This window comes from Protopterus annectens, chromosome 9.part0, assembly GCF_019279795.1.
Source record: "Protopterus annectens isolate FY-2018-M chromosome 9.part0, PAN1.0, whole genome shotgun sequence".
In the NCBI taxonomy this organism is placed as follows: domain Eukaryota; kingdom Metazoa; phylum Chordata; order Ceratodontiformes; family Protopteridae; genus Protopterus; species Protopterus annectens.
The window spans coordinates 1,085,390,922-1,085,408,857 of NC_056743.1; the positions used below are offsets into that span (position 1 = coordinate 1,085,390,922).

The 17,936-nt window shown below is 41.0% G+C and overlaps 1 protein-coding gene across 3 annotated transcripts in view; it reads right to left on the reverse strand.

Moving 5' to 3' along the window:
• LOC122811820 (pleckstrin homology domain-containing family A member 3-like) overlaps positions 1–17,936 on the reverse strand; it is a 547,265-nt gene that overhangs the window by 158,833 nt on the left and 370,496 nt on the right. For all 3 annotated transcript variants that reach the window (XM_044083925.1, XM_044083926.1, XM_044083927.1), the window contains one exon: positions 6,822–6,865. In XM_044083925.1, the coding sequence (XP_043939860.1) occupies positions 6,822–6,865 (44 nt within the window). The remainder of the gene's footprint in view (positions 1–6,821; positions 6,866–17,936) is intronic.

The window sequence follows — 17,936 nt, forward strand, 5'->3', positions numbered from 1 at the left end:
CTTCGGCTGCATAGGATATGAGCCTCATGGACGAGTTGACAATAAAACCAAGGGTAGACAACTTGGCGTTAACAGTCTGCGCTACCGCCTCGGGCATGTTACCCATCAGAGTGTCTCCTAGCTCCTTAAGGAGATCTCCCTGGAGCAGAGTAAAATGACAAAGATAATTCAGTGACCGCAAAGTAAAGGTCACTGAAGACAGGGTACGCTTCCCGTACTGGTCCATACTCCTGGACTCCTTGTTAGGAGGATGGATGGAAGAAGAAGCCTCTGCAACTTCCTGCTCAGTGGCTGCCGCTACCACCAAGGCATCTATGGAAACCCCTTTGGTCAGGAACTCTTTCCCCGGGGGAGCAGAAAGAAACTTATTTGGACATCTGGGCAACGGTTCCACGGAATCAGGGCTCTCCCACACCCTTCGACAAATCAAATCCAGGAGTTCATCGAAGGGTGGAGACACCCAGGAGGCAGAGGGTTGAGCTCAAAAGGCCTTGAGGAATACCGACTCCTCCTCAGAGGGGGGTCTTGGACGGCCAGTCGCCTCTCTGCCTCAAGATCTCCAGGATGTTGGAGAAAGAGACATCATCGGAGAACGACTTGGGGGACCCCTCTGACTCCTTGAGGTCTGTATCGGAAGTGAGGGACTCGTCCTGGGAGTCTATGTGCTTCCTCTTGCACAACTTCTTTCTAGGGGGATCCTCAGGCACCGACACTGACGGGCCCTCAGAAAGTTGGGGACCGCTCATGGGGGTATCCTCAGACCTTCGGTCTCCGCCATCCATGGATAAGGGGGTGTCAGAGGCTCTAGCCAGGGTGTAGGGGAAGGAGTGACCGATCCAAGTGATGTAACTGATGATCTGGCCAGTGTGCTCCTCATGGCCTCGAAGGCAGGTCCCCCCGAATCCGAGGACCGACCCGTCTCCGAGGCCAGAACCGGAGTCGGGGTTCCCCGAGCCGATGCGCTGAGAGGGAGGCTCGGAACCGACAAGAGTCCCGAGGTATCCCCCCCCCGGCTTCAACTGAGGAAACCTGAGTACCGAAACCAGAGGACGGAACCGACATGGTTGGAACCGACGTCGGCTCCGATAAACTCGCAAGGGGTATTGGAGCCGACATGAGAACATCAATCGGCGCAGAGCACTCTGGCTCCGATGACACAGGGGTGCTCGGAGGAGGAATCATCGGTACAAGAATAGGGACTGGCTCTGGAGCCAACTGGGTCAGAGCAGAGAACAATTTTGCTAACACCGGCTTCTGCAGGAGCCTCTGGACCACCCTATTCACATCCAAATTAGACAGCCTAGAGGATTTAGAGGAAATAGGAGATCGGGATCTCCTACCCGGAGACTTATGCCTAATGCTGGGTGACCGGCTCCGAATAGGCGCCAATAATATCGGGGCCGAGGTCGACTCCAGCACAACAGATACCTCCTGCGGCTCCGAGGACAAGGGAGCCAAGGAGGCAGTATCCATTTTCGAAACGTTCTCCGGGGGCTCCGAGGAGACAGATGGAGCCGGAGATCTTTTCTTGGCCTGGGAAGTCTTAGACTTTGTACTAGAAGAAGAGTCTAAGGTCTCCTCAAAAGATGGCTTAACCAGGCCCTTCAAAATCAGCTTATTTTTTCTTTCCTGCAGTACCCTTGGGCTGAAGGCATGGCAAAAACTGCAGGACTCTTGCAGGTGAATAGCACCAAGACAATACACGCAGATAGAATGCCCATCTGTAATGGACATCTTGTAGCCACATTTTGAGCATTTTTTAAACCCAGAGGGTTTATGCTCTTTCTGTTCTTTAGACATAGTAATTCACAACACCCACTCAACCGACAATGACAGACACAAGAGGAAGGTGGGAAAAAACCAAACTACGAACAGCCAATGGAACTCTAATTTAAATGTTTCTTTGGTGCAGCAAGGAAAATCTAACTACCGACCAAAAAACTAAACAAAACACAAGTTTACATAAAAAAATCAACACAGGAGAGGACTAGGTCCTCTAATTTAAACGGGCCTAGCCCGCCAAAACAGAGGGATACCCACAAAACACACCACTCGCTTACACAGTACACTCATAATGAAAAACTAGCTATTAAAATAGCTTTTTACAAGAGAACAGACTGCTAAAGACTTATGGAAAGTTTTGAAAAAGGGTACTTAGCCACAGCCAAGCGAGACCACGTCCTAACTCTACGAGCGGCAAACGAGATCTGGGGCTAGGGCGAGGTGCATCTTGGGATACCGGGTTATCCCAGCCAATTAGAGACTCTGTGCTAGAGAAATAAGTTGGCCGAGTTGGAGCTGATTCTCGGCTCCGAACCCGTGAGTAAAGAATGTAGGCAAGATAGGACCACATAACATCTATTGTTATTCTCCTTAAAGGCCTACATCCAAAATCCCAATCTCTCCTTGTTTCCTGAGCTTCCCCTGGTTTCATATTCATCCCTATTCCACTTCGAATTATAGGCTTCTGCTTGTGCTATTTATAGGAGCCTCAACTGTGTAGCACTGAAATACCCCTTCAAATCAAGAAATCCCAATCTGCCTTGTTCTATTGGAAGAATCATCTTATCTCACTTGACTCTTGCCGTCTTTCCCGCCTAGATAAAATCCTTCAGCTCTTTATTAATTGTTGTCCACAACTTTTCCTCTGGTTGATAAAAATATGCCTGACCTGTGTACAACACTAAAGGGACTAAACATTTTAACTACTTGTATCTTACTGTCAATATCTACATAACAGTTTCCAATTTCTCAGTTTTTGCATTAACTTTTAGTGTCTTCCCACATATCCTTAGCTGCCACACCAGAATCATTTTTAATCTATACTCCTAAGTACTTCATTTTATCATGTCTCCATAAGTATGGATATTGCTGAACCAATTTGTGTGTGGGTGCCTAATTTACAGCTATTGCCTTTGTTTTAGCTTCATTAATTTTGTATCCTGAAAAGACTGGTCTCAAATGTTCCACAACACTAAAATGTCCTTTTCTGGTTTTATCAGGTATAAAATAGTATCATCTGGAAATACAACCAGCTTTTCTTGACTTCTTCTCTTGACTACCATACCAATTATATCCTTGAATTTCTGAGTCCCTTATTTTGACAATTGTTCTAAATATAATATAAATAAAGGGGAAAGAGGACGCCTGCCTTGTTCCACTGCTCAAGCAGAAATGATCAGACAGGAAATCATCCACTTTAATTTTCGCCTCCAATCCCTCATACATGCTCCTAATCAACCTTATAATGTTATCAGGGAAGCATTGTCCTGCTCATAAAGTCCCAGCTTACTCTGCCAAATGCTTTCTCTGCATCAAGACCCACCAACAGTGGTATTTGTTTTTACATTCTGCTTCCCTCTGGATCATCAATGTTCTGTTAATGTTGTCAAAATGCTTTCCTTCCCTCCACAAAACCACACTAATCCATATCTATCAATTTTGGCATCACTTTTGCCATCATTTTAGCCATTACAGACACAAACACTTTATAATCATAGTTTAATATTGAAAAGGGCCTGTATGATGCTGGATCTGATGGATCTTTACCCTCTTTAGATCAAAATGAAACAGAGGAAAGAGTGCCCAAAGAGACAAACCAAAAGCAACAAAATCCTGGCACTCAAAGGAGGTGGAAAATAAATTTCTTTACCACAGTGAAATGTGGAACCAACAGCTTTATTGCATAAATGCAATTACACCACAATAGCATTTTCGTCTTCTGTTATACTTCCTCAGATGCAAAACAGATTTAACAAGCTGTATCTTCCTTTTATACCACCCATAACACATGCAATTATTTAATCAACCAATAAAAAGAATACTTTAAAATCATTCCATTCCTTAAAGTGAAATACAGTGCATTTAAAATTTGTATTGACAAATATATACTAATGCAACCTAATCAGTTGCATTAAACTTAATACAACATATGCACCCCAATAACAGATAAAATTCAAATATATATAAAATATGTAAATAATGTAAAAAATATTATAATAATTCTGCCAGCTTGGGACAAGATTACGATATTACCTTGTACCTTTCATTACAATCATTTTCTAACTTTGGTCTGATTCATGTAGGTTAGCACTCCAGTAGACATTTGGAAGTCCATGCACCACAGCAGAAATGCACCAAGAAGACATGCTTTTTTTAACTTTGTGGACAACCTGCAACTTTTTTTCACATTTATTTCACATTTATTTACTACCCCACACACTTGTGACTTAAACTTACTTTTCCTTAAAATGAAAAGTACATTTAAATATTAATGAGCAAGAACAGGTATAATACTTGGGTACATTATACGTTCATAGGTAGGTACTAGGCTATCGGCCCTAGGGCCCATACAAGCCTAGCCAAAAAATGTACCCTGGCTTTCGCCACCCAAGAAAATTATTTTCCTGTGCCCCTGTCAAGCAGAGCCACAGAAGTGATCCCCAGGGTGAATTTCCCATTTCCCATCCAATCATCAAGATTTTTCTTGAAGAGTGCTAATGAAAAGCTCTGTTTGACATAGATAGGTAGTCTGTTCCAGAGTATGGGAAGTCTCTGGGACAGGAATTTATTCCTCCAGCATGTTCTGTTTATTGTGGTGACAAGGTTTAGGTCCCTAGAGCATGTAGCTTGGAGGGATTGGGATTTCTTTAAGTGGAGCATGTCCAACAGCTCTGGGTTTGACATAGCTTTGTATGTTAGGCAGAGATCGCCCCTGAGTAGGGGATATGCGATGGAGTAAAGCTGTAGTTTTTTGAGACGGTCTGCATAGGGCATCTGTTTGAGGCCAGTTATCCTCTTTGTGAGGTATTTCTGTGGTCTTTCCAGTTGTTGTAGATGTCTTGTGAGGTACATACCAAAAGGGGCGTTATACTCTATAATGGGTCTAATGAGTGATGAGTAGAGGGGAACAATGACCTCTTTTTTTCTGGATGAGAATCCTTTTGTGATGAGATGAGCCACGTAGAAGGATTTCCCGAACACTGTTGTGATGTGATTATCAAAGGAGAGACTACTGTCCACCTGTGTTCCAAGGTCTCTTATCACATTTTCGGCATTAAGTAGACTACCAGCTATGTGGTAGTTCATGGGTACAGAGTTTTTACCAAAGGGGATGACAATACACTTTTTGGCATTGAGCTTCAGGCCATGGCTTTGACACCAGGTATCTGTCTCAGTGAGGCCCTTTTGTAGTTTGTCCACATCGTTAGGAGTTTCAATTATGGCTCCTAGTTTGCAGTCATCTGCAAACTTTGTTAGCCAAAGACCTTCTGTGTTGGCCTGCACTTCAGAGAAGTAGATACCAAACAGGAGAGAACCCAGGACTGAACCCTGTCATACTCCACTTGTCACTGGTCAGATGTCGGATTTGGAATCCGCTACTTTCACAGTGTGGGTTCTGTCCATGAGCCAGTTGGCAACCCATCTTGTGACATAGGGATTTATACCTAGTTTAGTGAGCTTATCTATAATTCCAGAGTGGGGGATGGTGTCGAAAGCCTTGGCGAGATCTAGATAAGCTGTTTGAACCATTATACCCTCATCTATGGCTTTGGTGACTGCTTCAAAGAAGTCAATCAGGTTTAGGAGACATGATCTGCCTTTTACAAATCCAAACTGGGTAGGGTCCAGAGTTTGGAGATTACCAATGTCTTTGTTTATGAGTTCCACGGTGATACGTTCCATGGCCTTGCAGACCAGGCTAGTCAGGCGATTGGAGCGGTAGTTCCCGGGGTCCATCTTGGCTCCCCCTTTGTGGAGTGGGATAACCGTCGCGGTGCGCCATTCAGTGGGTGCAAAGCCTGAGGTGAGGCTATGATTGAACATGGTACTTAGGTAGGGTGCCAGTTCATTCTGTAGTTCGTGTAGAATGCAGCCTCAGATATTGTCAGGTCCCATGGATGCTGGGTTCCTGGCTTTGGAAAGTGTGTTTTTTAACTGTGCAGCTGTGATTATAGGAACTTTGCATTCTTATATAGATGGGCCCTCTAGGGGGTGAGAGGGGGGTAAAGTTAGCACTGAACCTATCTGCTAGGATGTTGGCAATATCAGTTGGTTCTGTATATTTAGTGCCATTGTGCTGTAACTTAGAGCAGATCTGAGAGTTCCCATTTAGATTCTTGACATAGCTATAGAATGCTTTGTGGTTGTCTTTAGAGTCAGTGGCAATTTTGTTTTCGTAACTAGCTTTGGAGGATTTTATGAGGGATCTCAGCTTCTTACTGAGGTTGACCAGGGAGTTCCTCCAGTCATGAGATTTTACTCTTTTTTGCAACAGTTTCTTTCTTCTGTTGTAGAGTTTGTTTATGGCAGAGGACCACCAGACTGGCTTCCTTTTTAGTCCATCATAACAAGTGGAATCCAGAAACTGCTACACAACCATTTGTTGTTAGACAAGAAAAAAAAAATTATAAATAAAATATATAAAAAGCAATCTGCTGTGGTTGAACTAGCCCTACAGCAGAAGCTCCTGTAATATCAAAGTTTACAGTGCTAACACCAGGACTGACTGCCCACCTTATGTTCATCTCAGGTTGCATGACTATGAAATACTAAGTAACCACAAAGCTACAACCTAACTTCATCTAAAGCCACAAGATAAAATGGGATTGACAGTATTTAGGCCCACCCAAGCTATGTCAGTGATGATCATTCCTCGAATTATAACTTTTTCTGTGGAATGAGTTACAGTTTGTCCCTTATCCTAGAAAATAATGCATATCAACTTTATTATCCTAAATAAAATTCAGTTAAATTCTATTACAGAATGTGAACTTGTGTTGCAGCTGTACTGAATTATCTTTATGTAAATTCATACTTACCTTTCGGGGCTGACAACACCACTGTGACTCATGGAACGCTTCGTCTGCAATGAGAAGAGAGCAGATAAACACTGTGATTTACAGAGTGTGGATTGGATCTGGCACTTTCAGCACAAATCACAAATGTAGTTCATCCTTCATCGGGTATATGATTGTACCTCACACTAGTTCAATGCCAGCTTGATATGTTGCCCCCAACAAACTCATCTTTTTGTGCCATAATATACTATTGTAGAATCTTCAGGGAGCAACATGCAGTAGGTAGCAGTTAGGATTTCCTTACCTGAAAGACACAGCTTGACAATTCTTTTATATCTCTAGCTACCATGCTTGGGACACACAGACAAACAGATATACCTATCAATATACAATGTGGCATCACCATACCGTATTTGGAGGGTGTAACCAGGTCCATCCTTTACCAGTTCTTTCTTGCCACTTGAACTAGTTACATCTCAATTCTAACATGCTATATGCAAAATATTAATGTCCTGATACAGAAAAAGAATTCAGGACTTTCAAAATGACAATGCAGTCATCACATCCTTAGCCAAGTTTACCATAAGAAATGTCTCTAGTCTGTGAGGAAGAAGTATTGTGTAGTATGTCAACTTCAACCCACCCATACTCCACAGGCAAACGGAGAGGATGAAGGCCTTTCTTAATGCCAGAGCATAGATTGATAAAGGTTCACTACCTCAGGGAGCAACAGAATGGTCCAGGGCATGATCTCACATAAGATTCAAAGAGAAGGAAGAGGTTAAAGAATCAAGAGTATGGCCGCAGACAAAATTCTCTCTCATATATGCCCCTCCACTTCGGTGGATTCCAGCCCTTCACAGGCACTAAGCTCTCCAAGGAGCTGTCCATGGTCAAGCAAGGGACTGAACTTGCACCATTCATCAGCAGTTGAATAAGGAGATCGGAAAGGTACCCCACAGAGAATGTCCTTGGGAATGAGTCACAAGCACCACAACTCACAGCCTTGAGTAGAAGGCCAGCTAGTTATCTTGCAGGAGAGTGAACTGGGCTTGGGGAATCTACTGCTTCTACATTTCCCCAGAGTCATTTATTCCTGAAGAGAGACACTACCCTACCCACAGGGTCTTCAGTGACACTTACCACATTGATCACATACTTGTTCAATTTTTGGTAATTTAATACCAAGCAAGTGAGGTAAAGTACTACAATGGAGAACAGCTTAATGCCAATTGCACGTCACTATACTGGTAACTTGCATGTTAGCTCTGCCTTTGGGTGGGACTTTCCTAAACTAGGAAGTCTTGTCATCCACACCCAAGTGAGCATCAGTTTATTAGTTTATTGCCACAGCATGAGAGGTGTGCAGGCCTGCCATTTAGGGGTTAGGCATGAAGATGATCTCTTCTTCCACCCCAGTGACTTCCTCACCAGATAAGACACAAGGTACCAAGACGGTCTCAGAGACAGATAAGGATTATGACTCTTCCCCTCCTGCCACTATCTACCCCCATTTGATAACCCAATGGGAAATCATCAAGTTCATAAACTCCTCCCTGCATTAGTGCATAGGTCCTCATCACAACCTCAGCACAGACTATCTTCATTTTTGGGAAGGATGAGAGATTGTGAATCATGTTCTTCCAGAAGTCTATCTTGAAAGATGTTATTTGTCCAGCCTGGGTGGTAGCTAGGCTTTAGCATTCTAAACAGCCTTTCTCACATGTCCCAGTTCTAGAGCTAACTTGTAGATGAGACAGTGGAAACGCTGCCAGAGCAACTCAATTTGGTGTCACGACGTCTTAGAAAACATTTAATTCAGCATTCGGTGTAGCTTTTTACACTGCTGCTGTAATTTTGATCATGATGGAGTGACCTGTGATCAGGAAACTAACTTCAGGTATGGGTCTATGTAGGTCAGCATGGCTCAGGTTCTCCTCATTTCAGGAGATGTTCCATTCCAGGGAAAGATTATCTCTAGGGAAACTTCCCAATAAGTTATTTAAACATTCCAAAAATAGAAAAGGCCTTTTTGACCGTCTAATACATATACATCTTCTCAGTCACCTCTTCCACTACACTTTCCCCAGCCTAATTGACTAAGAAGAGGTGGCCATCTCATAGATAGGGAAGCTACTTAACTATGGAGCAGTACTGTCCCGACCCATGCCTCCCCTGCCAAGTGCTTGAAAACAGAAACTCAGTTGTGAGAACTACTGCTAAATACATGGTCATCAGAAGGCCATATGTTAGAGCTGTTGGGCTTTCTTTTGCCAACAACGACCCTGATGGACTAAAAGGTCTCTGTGTAGTTCACAGAACAATCCCAAGTCTGTTGGCCTTAAGGTTTTCCAAGCCTATATCCAGAAGTTCCAGTTGGATCAACAGATCTGATAAAGCAACCAAGCTCCGAGATGCAGGAATTCATTACTTCACTCGTGGGACATTTCAGGCTTAACTTAGAATGGTTTCTGTGTAGCCATCTCTAAGCATCTGATATTTTACTGTTACTTAACAGTGAACAATTCACTGCCACTGCAGTTCAACCATAAGAGCAGTTGCTTCCAATCCGCAGTTTAAGAACATGAATATTGCAGAAATTTGTACTGCAGCAACTAATATAAAACTTCAGTAAAAAAATCTGAATTTCCGCTCCAGGAATCAAGCTCCTTTGGCACACTGGCACCTCTGTGCTGAAGCTTTTGTCGGTTACCATCCTGGGAAGGTTGTTAGCTGCTGCTGAAATTCTTCCCAAATACTAGGTACTCCAGAGGACCTCACAAGGTAAGATACAACACATTTGTATACATAACATACCAGTAACTTTGAAAAGGCCCTTACACTAATAACTTTGAAAGGGTCTTTATACCTTTGAAAAGGCCTTATGTACATGTGCAGTGGGTATGTACATCTTTCCCTGGTGCTGGGAAGCCTTGTTACATACTTTTGGTGTTGTGGTGTCCTGTAAGTTTTACAAATCTAGTTTTACAGACTTCAGGTGCAGTTTATTAACTTTTTTTTTTTGGGGGGGGGGGGGCAAAGCATGTCCTCCTAAACTGGTGTAGTGATACCATAGTGGGTACCAGCAGCAGTAGCTATGCATGTCCCTAGCGCAGTAGCTAGAAGTCTTGAACTTTACTGAGAGTGCTCTCAGTGGAGGGATCCCAGCTGTTGCACACCTCAGAAGGCCATCTTAAAGATAATCTAATACAGTGAGCACAAATCTCTTACCTTCCAAGCTACTGAAAAATATGCATGCATCTTATACTCAGTATAATGAGCCCCTTGATAGTTTATTCAGAAACTCTCTTATATGTCATTTTAAGGTTTAATTCCTAGGATGCAATATTAATGTATTCTCCTCTTAGTTTATACAGATACAGAAACACTTTTTAACCATTAGGATTTCATTTTGCTTTCAAGACGTACAAGTGTCCAACTTCCATACTTGCAATATATTCAAACAATATGCTGACACAGTCTTGCATGCAGTATAATAGTGAATGCAACATTCAGGAATTAACTAAAATATAGCTTCCATGAAACAGAAACACTCACGCACTCACACACTCTCACACACACTCACACACACACACACACACACACACACACACACACACACACACACACACACACACACACACACACACACACACACACACACACACACACACACACACACACACACACACACACACACACACACTCACACACTCACACACACACTCACACACACACTCACACACACACACACACACACACACACTCACACACACACACACTCACACACACACACTCACACACACACACACACACACACACTCACACACACACACTCACACACACACACACTCACACACACACACTCACACACACACTCTCACACACACACTCACACACACACTCACACACACACACTCACACACACTCACACTCACACACACACTCACACACACACACTCACACACACACACACACACACACACACACACACACACACACACACACACACACACTCACACACACACTCACACACACACTCACACACACACTTGCAGCAGATAAATGACACTCAACATGCCACTTCCCCACTCAGTCAAGAGTGTAATCAGCCATATGGATGGACTTGCACAGTGGGCATTACACTTGGCAAATGTTTTTACTGTGTTCTAGTGCTATAACTGAACCACAAGCTGCGACTCATATAGAGGATGCTGAAGGGGGACCTAATCAATAATTGCAAGACTATATGCACTACAACAGATCATAACTCTACTTAATGCAGGATCCCTTGCCATGTCAATCCCCACAAACCTGATACATTCATTACATTGGAAGGGGCCTGGCCACCAAAGTTCATTTGTTTTTTTTTTTTTAAGTACAACTCAACAAAATTAAAAGCTGCAAACTGCATGCTGATAAAGCAGGTCCTGCTGCCACAGTGTCCTGTTTGGTTGCCTGATATGATAAACATACATATATACATACATATAGACACAAATATATATACAAATACATGCATGCAGATATATATGCATACATTATACACACACATCTATATAGTATATTTGCACACACACGTGCATTCATATATGTGTATATGTGTGTGTGTGTATATATATATATATATATATATATATATATATATATATATATATATATATATACACACACACACACACACACATATATACATACATACACATGTATATAAATATATATATATACGTACACATACACACACACACACAAACAGATATACATATAGTACATATATTTATTATACATATAAAACACTCACAGGGAATACCTGGGGGGTAGGTGTGTAAAATATGAAATATCTTGAACTACAGTCTTCTGGTGAGTGGTGAACCCAGGAGCGGCCTTAGGTCAACTGGTGCCCTAGGCAAAAGGGCTCCCCGGTGTCCCCCACCACACTACCCGGTGCTCCCATCCTAGTCTACATACACCAAATAAATACTGGAAAAGCGCCCCTGCTAGAGCGGCACCCTAGGTGGCTGCCTAGTTTGCCTATGCCCAAGGCCGGCTATGAATCCAGTAGAAACTTTGCTCAATAGTCTTATAGAACAAGATATTCATGTATCACTCAAATCAGTCCTCAATATTATATTTTTTTATTTTTTAAATGCTGTTTCATTGGGATGTGGTTTCTATTGAATAGGGTTTTATGTAAGCCTTTCTTACTGGGATGTGTTACAGGTTCACAGGTAAATGCTAGGCATTAAAACTGCATATAATTACATAACTTGCCAATAACCAGACAGAAACCAAAGAAGAGAATAGGACCCTGAACCTTGGGTCTGTGAGGTAAACACCTTAACCATTACACCAAATCCCAAGACTATTTCACCCCATATGGACTCAAACCCACATTTTCTGACTTAGGAGGCCAATGTCTTATCCATTATGTTACTGGATCCAAGTGTCATGAGCGATTTTTTAACTCTAATTTTGAGGTTAATTTTGATATTTTTTTTAAAACAGTCAGGTAATTTTATGGTATTTCAGTAGTGTAGCTTTGTATTCGGGTGTGTTAGTTTTATAATACTTTTACTTAATTTAATGTTAGTATAGAGTTTTAGATTCTGGTCCATTTTCCTGGTTATGCTATTTCAACTGGAAGTTACGGTCTGTGTTTTATGTTTTATTCTTTTACTGTAGCTTTATTTATTGACTTACTTTAGAAGTTTGATTTAAATGTAGATTGTTGGTTTTGGGAGGTATGAATGTGAAGTTTCATTTTTTTTCCTTTTCTTAAACACCAACACAGAGGCAAACACATACAGTACATAGAAAAAAAAACATGTTAATAATTATTTTTCTATTTACATCACACTTGTTCTTTCTTTATAACTGTCATCAGTCCAACACTACATGAATTGCTCAATTCCCGCCTTCCCTTAAACTCACTCCTCCTCCTCCTGAACATTATTCTGCATAAAATGGTCCCACAATTTCCATTTATTTCTATGTAATTTACTCCTTACCTTTGCTAAAGAACCCTCTTCCATTTTTTTGTCTTTCTTACAATATTCAAAACTTCAAACACAGTTAGTTTAGACTTTGCTTTCCATTTATTTTGGCAGCCAACAATTAAGTTAACAGGCCCTTACTATGTCTAGGCAATCCATATCTGGTGTACCAGCTCAAAAAAATAATTTCCTTAGTTATAGCGATTTGCTCGCCCATTGTTTCTGCCAGAGTACATTGTAGGGAATGTTGCCAACTCATTACACTCCCAAAACATATGCTCCCAGTTACCTCTTTCTTCAGCAAATGTGATATCTATGTGAGGACTCTTCTTTCCAAATGGTCTCCTGAAGCACTGCTAATTGCACTCTGCATTTTTTAATATAATTCAATACCCCTTTATTTTTTCCTATACCTGTAAGGCCATTTACTTTCCAAGATACTATGGGTAGCATAGCCATTATGATAAAGAGTTATTACTCCTACCTATTATACACAACATATTTTGAACACATATTTCCAACTTTTGTCTTACATGCACATACTGTTTGGGAGGCTGACATTTTATAAATTTTACACAGTTGCTTCTTCCCATTTCCATTTGAACCCATGTCACATTTATAAAGACTTTTTGTTTTAATATAACCTCTCAAGCAAACAAAAAAAACTAAACATTTTCAGAACACCAGCACCTCCTATTAACTTACAAACACAAAAACTATGTACATCTTCAAACAAAAAAGTTTAACCCTCTAGATAGGAACAATGCAACTGACAGCTGTACTCACGGATATTATGCAACCTAAAATTAAGGTTACCCATGCTAAACTGCATCTAACAGCCTGCATTCCCACTTAACACTGATTCCTGTTCTTATTTCTATTCTCCTCACAGATGTGAAAAATAGCTTGTATGCTTTCAGAAAACTAACTTTTAGCCCTAAGTAAACATGCACTGGCCATCTTTAAATAAAACTAAACTGTACACTATTCTACTTAATGCATTAAAGTGTTAAGGCTGTTAGAGAGGCTGCTGTCTTACTAACTTCCCATAATTTCAAACTTTATTTTTCATTGAACTGCTTGCCACTGTATCTTTAAAGTTTGCATTTCCCTCAGCAAATAATGCTCAGAACTCTCCAGTATTTGCTTGTACCTACAGACAGCTTGTCTCCATGTAAAAGTAGTAAGCAATGGGAAAAAAAAACACCTAACAACTCTGCAGATGCATCTAGGAATCTTTATAACTTTCACTCACAACAGACTCTCCAATTGCCTTCACAGCCAAACTTTTTGACTCCCACTGAGAACACTTGCTATTGAAAAAACAAGACAACTTTGCAGATGGAGGACAACAGGAGTTTTTCAAACCTAATTGCACACAAAAACTCTTGTTTACAGCTTAAACCAAGTGTATTATACATCCACCCTTGTAAAAAATAAGGAAATTATCTTGATTCTGCATATATTATCAGTGCACTTTTACACCCCACCCTGGCAGCCCAAGATCACAGTGTATTAAACTAATCTTGCTTTTGTCCAGCCTTTCTTCTCTTGTTAACCTGTAAAGCCTATATTTCTTACAAGTAAAAAAGTACTTATTTGCTGTAATGTCTAACACTTACAACAGTCACTAGAAAGACACCGCACACATTTAAAACACTCCTGAAACACACTAGACAAAACTGCTTTACTATATAGCATGCAGTTTATAAAGTGAAATGCTTTATGTAAATACTAATAAGAACAAAAATAGTTTTAAAGTTATTTTTTTCCCTTTTCATGTCCTTTGAAACATTAATGATATAAAGCAGGGTATTTGCTTTACAGTCCTACCACAAGTTTAACAAAGTCAGCAAAAGTCCAGCCTTCCTCAGCCACTTTTTTCTTCCAAAGCCATATTTCACAAATGAGATTGAACAGTCTCCCATTTATTCACTAATTTCACTGCTGATCTTCTTCCTGTTCATCTTTATCTCCAAACGCAAGACTTTGGTTCAAGCTTTTGATTCTTCTAGTCAACTCCTGTGCTTTCTTTGGACTTGCAAGCATTTTCCTTTGGAACACTGGAAAAGGTTTCCCTGGCAGTCTCTCTCTATGAGCTTTACTGTTAGCAGAATGAGAAGCAGAGTTCCCCTTTGTTTACTGGCACACTTTTTTTTGTTGAATAAACTTTTTTTTATTTCCTCCTTAGTGTGTTCTGCATCTGAAAATGTCTTTTATCCTCCAGGAAAATATATGCTGGCTACAGCAGCTTGAATCTCACACTTGCATCTCAACCCTCCCTGATGGCTAGGATAAATTTCTTCTCTTTGGCCCAGTGAACAGTGAATCATCATTTTCCACAAACACTCTGCTGTTTCCAATTTTTAATACTTTTCCCTTCTACCACAGTTCTCTCAGGATCAACTCATTCTGTTGGTATGATTGCAGGCTTTCTCATGGCCAGGTGTGGAGCATACACTTAATGGGCTTTTTAAATTAAAAAATCCTGCTGTGGAATATCAATCCAGTTGCTCGTTTATGCCTTCATAAAATTAATACATTATGTTCCTTCCAGTTTATCTGATACAGCCAGTTTTCTCTGTGTGCTCTGTCTTCTAACTATTACCATTTTTTGAAACAGTTCTTCTTGTGAAGCCCGATACTCAGGAAGCTTTTTCTTCATTTCAGCCTCTGAAGTTTTGCAGTTTTTTCAGTTTACCTGATCAAAATGTTAGAGCCCTTGTCATTGAAATAAACAAAACTCATGAGCTTAATAAAACCCTCCAAAGCCAAGCTCGAGGTTAAAATAGCTCCCCAAGACAAAGACAATCAGAAGTAATATTTAATTTGTTCATAATCTCAACTGAGCTGAGCTGATTGTGAATGACGTTAACTACACTGGGGCTGAAGATATTGCGAGCCTACTTAGCTCCAACTTTATCCCTCTCTCCCTCCATCTATTACTCAATATATACCTGAAACTAACTCAGCTCCAGCTATCATACAAGACCAAGTCCTAAAAGTGCTATCAAAAGCTAAAAATACTGTATTGATGGGTCCTGACAATATCCCTGGTTGCATTTTAAATATCATGAAGCATGATTTATCCATGAACATAACACTGTTTAATCTCAGCCGCCCTAGAGGTTTTGCACCAAGTGAATGGAGAACAGCTAAAGTTGTTACTCTGCATAAGGAAGGTCCTTCCACAGACCCATAAATCTGAGCAGCCTCATATGTAAAGCCATGGAAAGACTTATCATGGAACTAATCAATCAGGACATAGGGACTCTCCAAACACAGGACCTGTCTCAGCTTGGATTTATAAAGGGCAGGTCATGCTTAGTCAATCTGGTTGAATTTTTCTGAAATGGTCACCACAGCAATGGATGAAGGCAAAACAGTACGCACTGCATACCTTGACCTGGCCAAAGCTTTTGACAAAATTTCCCTCTTAGGCATAGCCAAAAAACTAAAACTTGGAATAAACCCCTTTATCACCCAGATGATTTGCCAATTGGCTCACAGATAGGATATAGGAAACCAAAATATGGAAAGTTAAATACAGAAAGAGATCAGCCACCACTGGAGTCCCAAAGGGTTCTGCGCTGGGGCTGCTCCTGTTTGGCATCAACTTTTCTGAAACAGAAGCCAATACCAAAGGACTCTGACTAAGTTTGCAAATGACTGCATGCTAGGATTAGTCACCAAATCCACAAATGGCTTCACCATCCTGTAGGAAGGTTTGTCCCAAACAAATAACAGGTGCCAACATAATGGACTGAAACTAAATCCCAGAAAATGCATGACTGTATCCTTTCTGAAGTCATCTATCCCAGAGAACTACTACAGTAACAATACGTCCCTAAGAGTTGACTCAGTTGTTCAGCATTTAGGAACTTGTGTGGGCATTGACCTAACATTTGACCAACTTGTGACCATCATTGTAATCACTCCTTCTACATTGCACAGCTTACAAATAAAGGGATTGGTGTCTAGATCTCGGGATGTCATTGTCCTCATTTACCCTCATTAGGTCAGTCATTGACTATAATGCCCCTTTTGCCACGTATCTGTCCAGACACATGCAACAACTGGAATACCCACAGAGATACCTTAATAAAAGGATACAAGGTCTAAATAACATGTCCTACATGAACCGATTCAAAGCCTTATCACCATACTCTGTAACCTACAGACTGTTAAGAGGTGACCAGTGTCTGGCATAAAGGCATCCTCTGACTCAATACTGATGAATTTACTCCACTTCAGCAAGTCAAATGGCATCAGAAATACTTGGTCTAGGGAGCTAAACCTCTTCTGCAACATGAACAGAATGGTTTGAAGGGACAGGCATATATTGCACAGGATATCACTGCTCTGGAACAGACTCCCCATCCACATAAAGCAAAAGTTCATCCCTGTCTATATTCAAGTGCAACTTGGACCTACGGATGGGAAAGAGAAAATGTATTCCTGGTCTGCCCCCATACTACTAGTGAACAGCGGTAACTCCTAAATGCTCTATCCCATGCATGGGTCCCCTCAAATAATCTATTGTGTGATATCAGCTATTCTCATTAGAGATTGTATATAATTACTGACCAAGGGATGGTTAAAAGCAGTCTCTAAGCAGGATAGGTTAATTTGAGGACAAAATGGGAAACTGGCAAGCTAAAAATGGCCAGCAAAGGCAGCCAGCCTAGTACATACCCGGGGAAACTATAATATAAATAGCTAGTTAAAGTTTCTTCTATTTTTCCAGCCTTTTGTTGTTTGAGTTAATAAATTCCTATGTTTCATTTATTTTAATCACTTCTGAGTACACTTGATATATATTTTCCTTTAAAGCACTGGGAGTTGTCTCTTACATCAAAGCTGAAGCTTGAACTGCTTTTTGCTGAATATCTGCAGGATTCTTCTCAGCCAATGTTTTCTCTTCACCTTTTCTGGTTCTGTAAATTACTTCTTTGCTGGCATCCAGGCAGTGTACTTGTTAGCCAGTAACTAACTTTTACCCAAAAATGACCATCACAGGCTTTTATTTCTTAGTTTCTTTTTTCACCCTAGGATAGCTAAAATTAAGCTGCTGATCAGGGTGTAGCAATCTTGGAAGTCCTTTCATTTTTTTTTTAATTTTGGCATGAATGAGGTGGGCCTA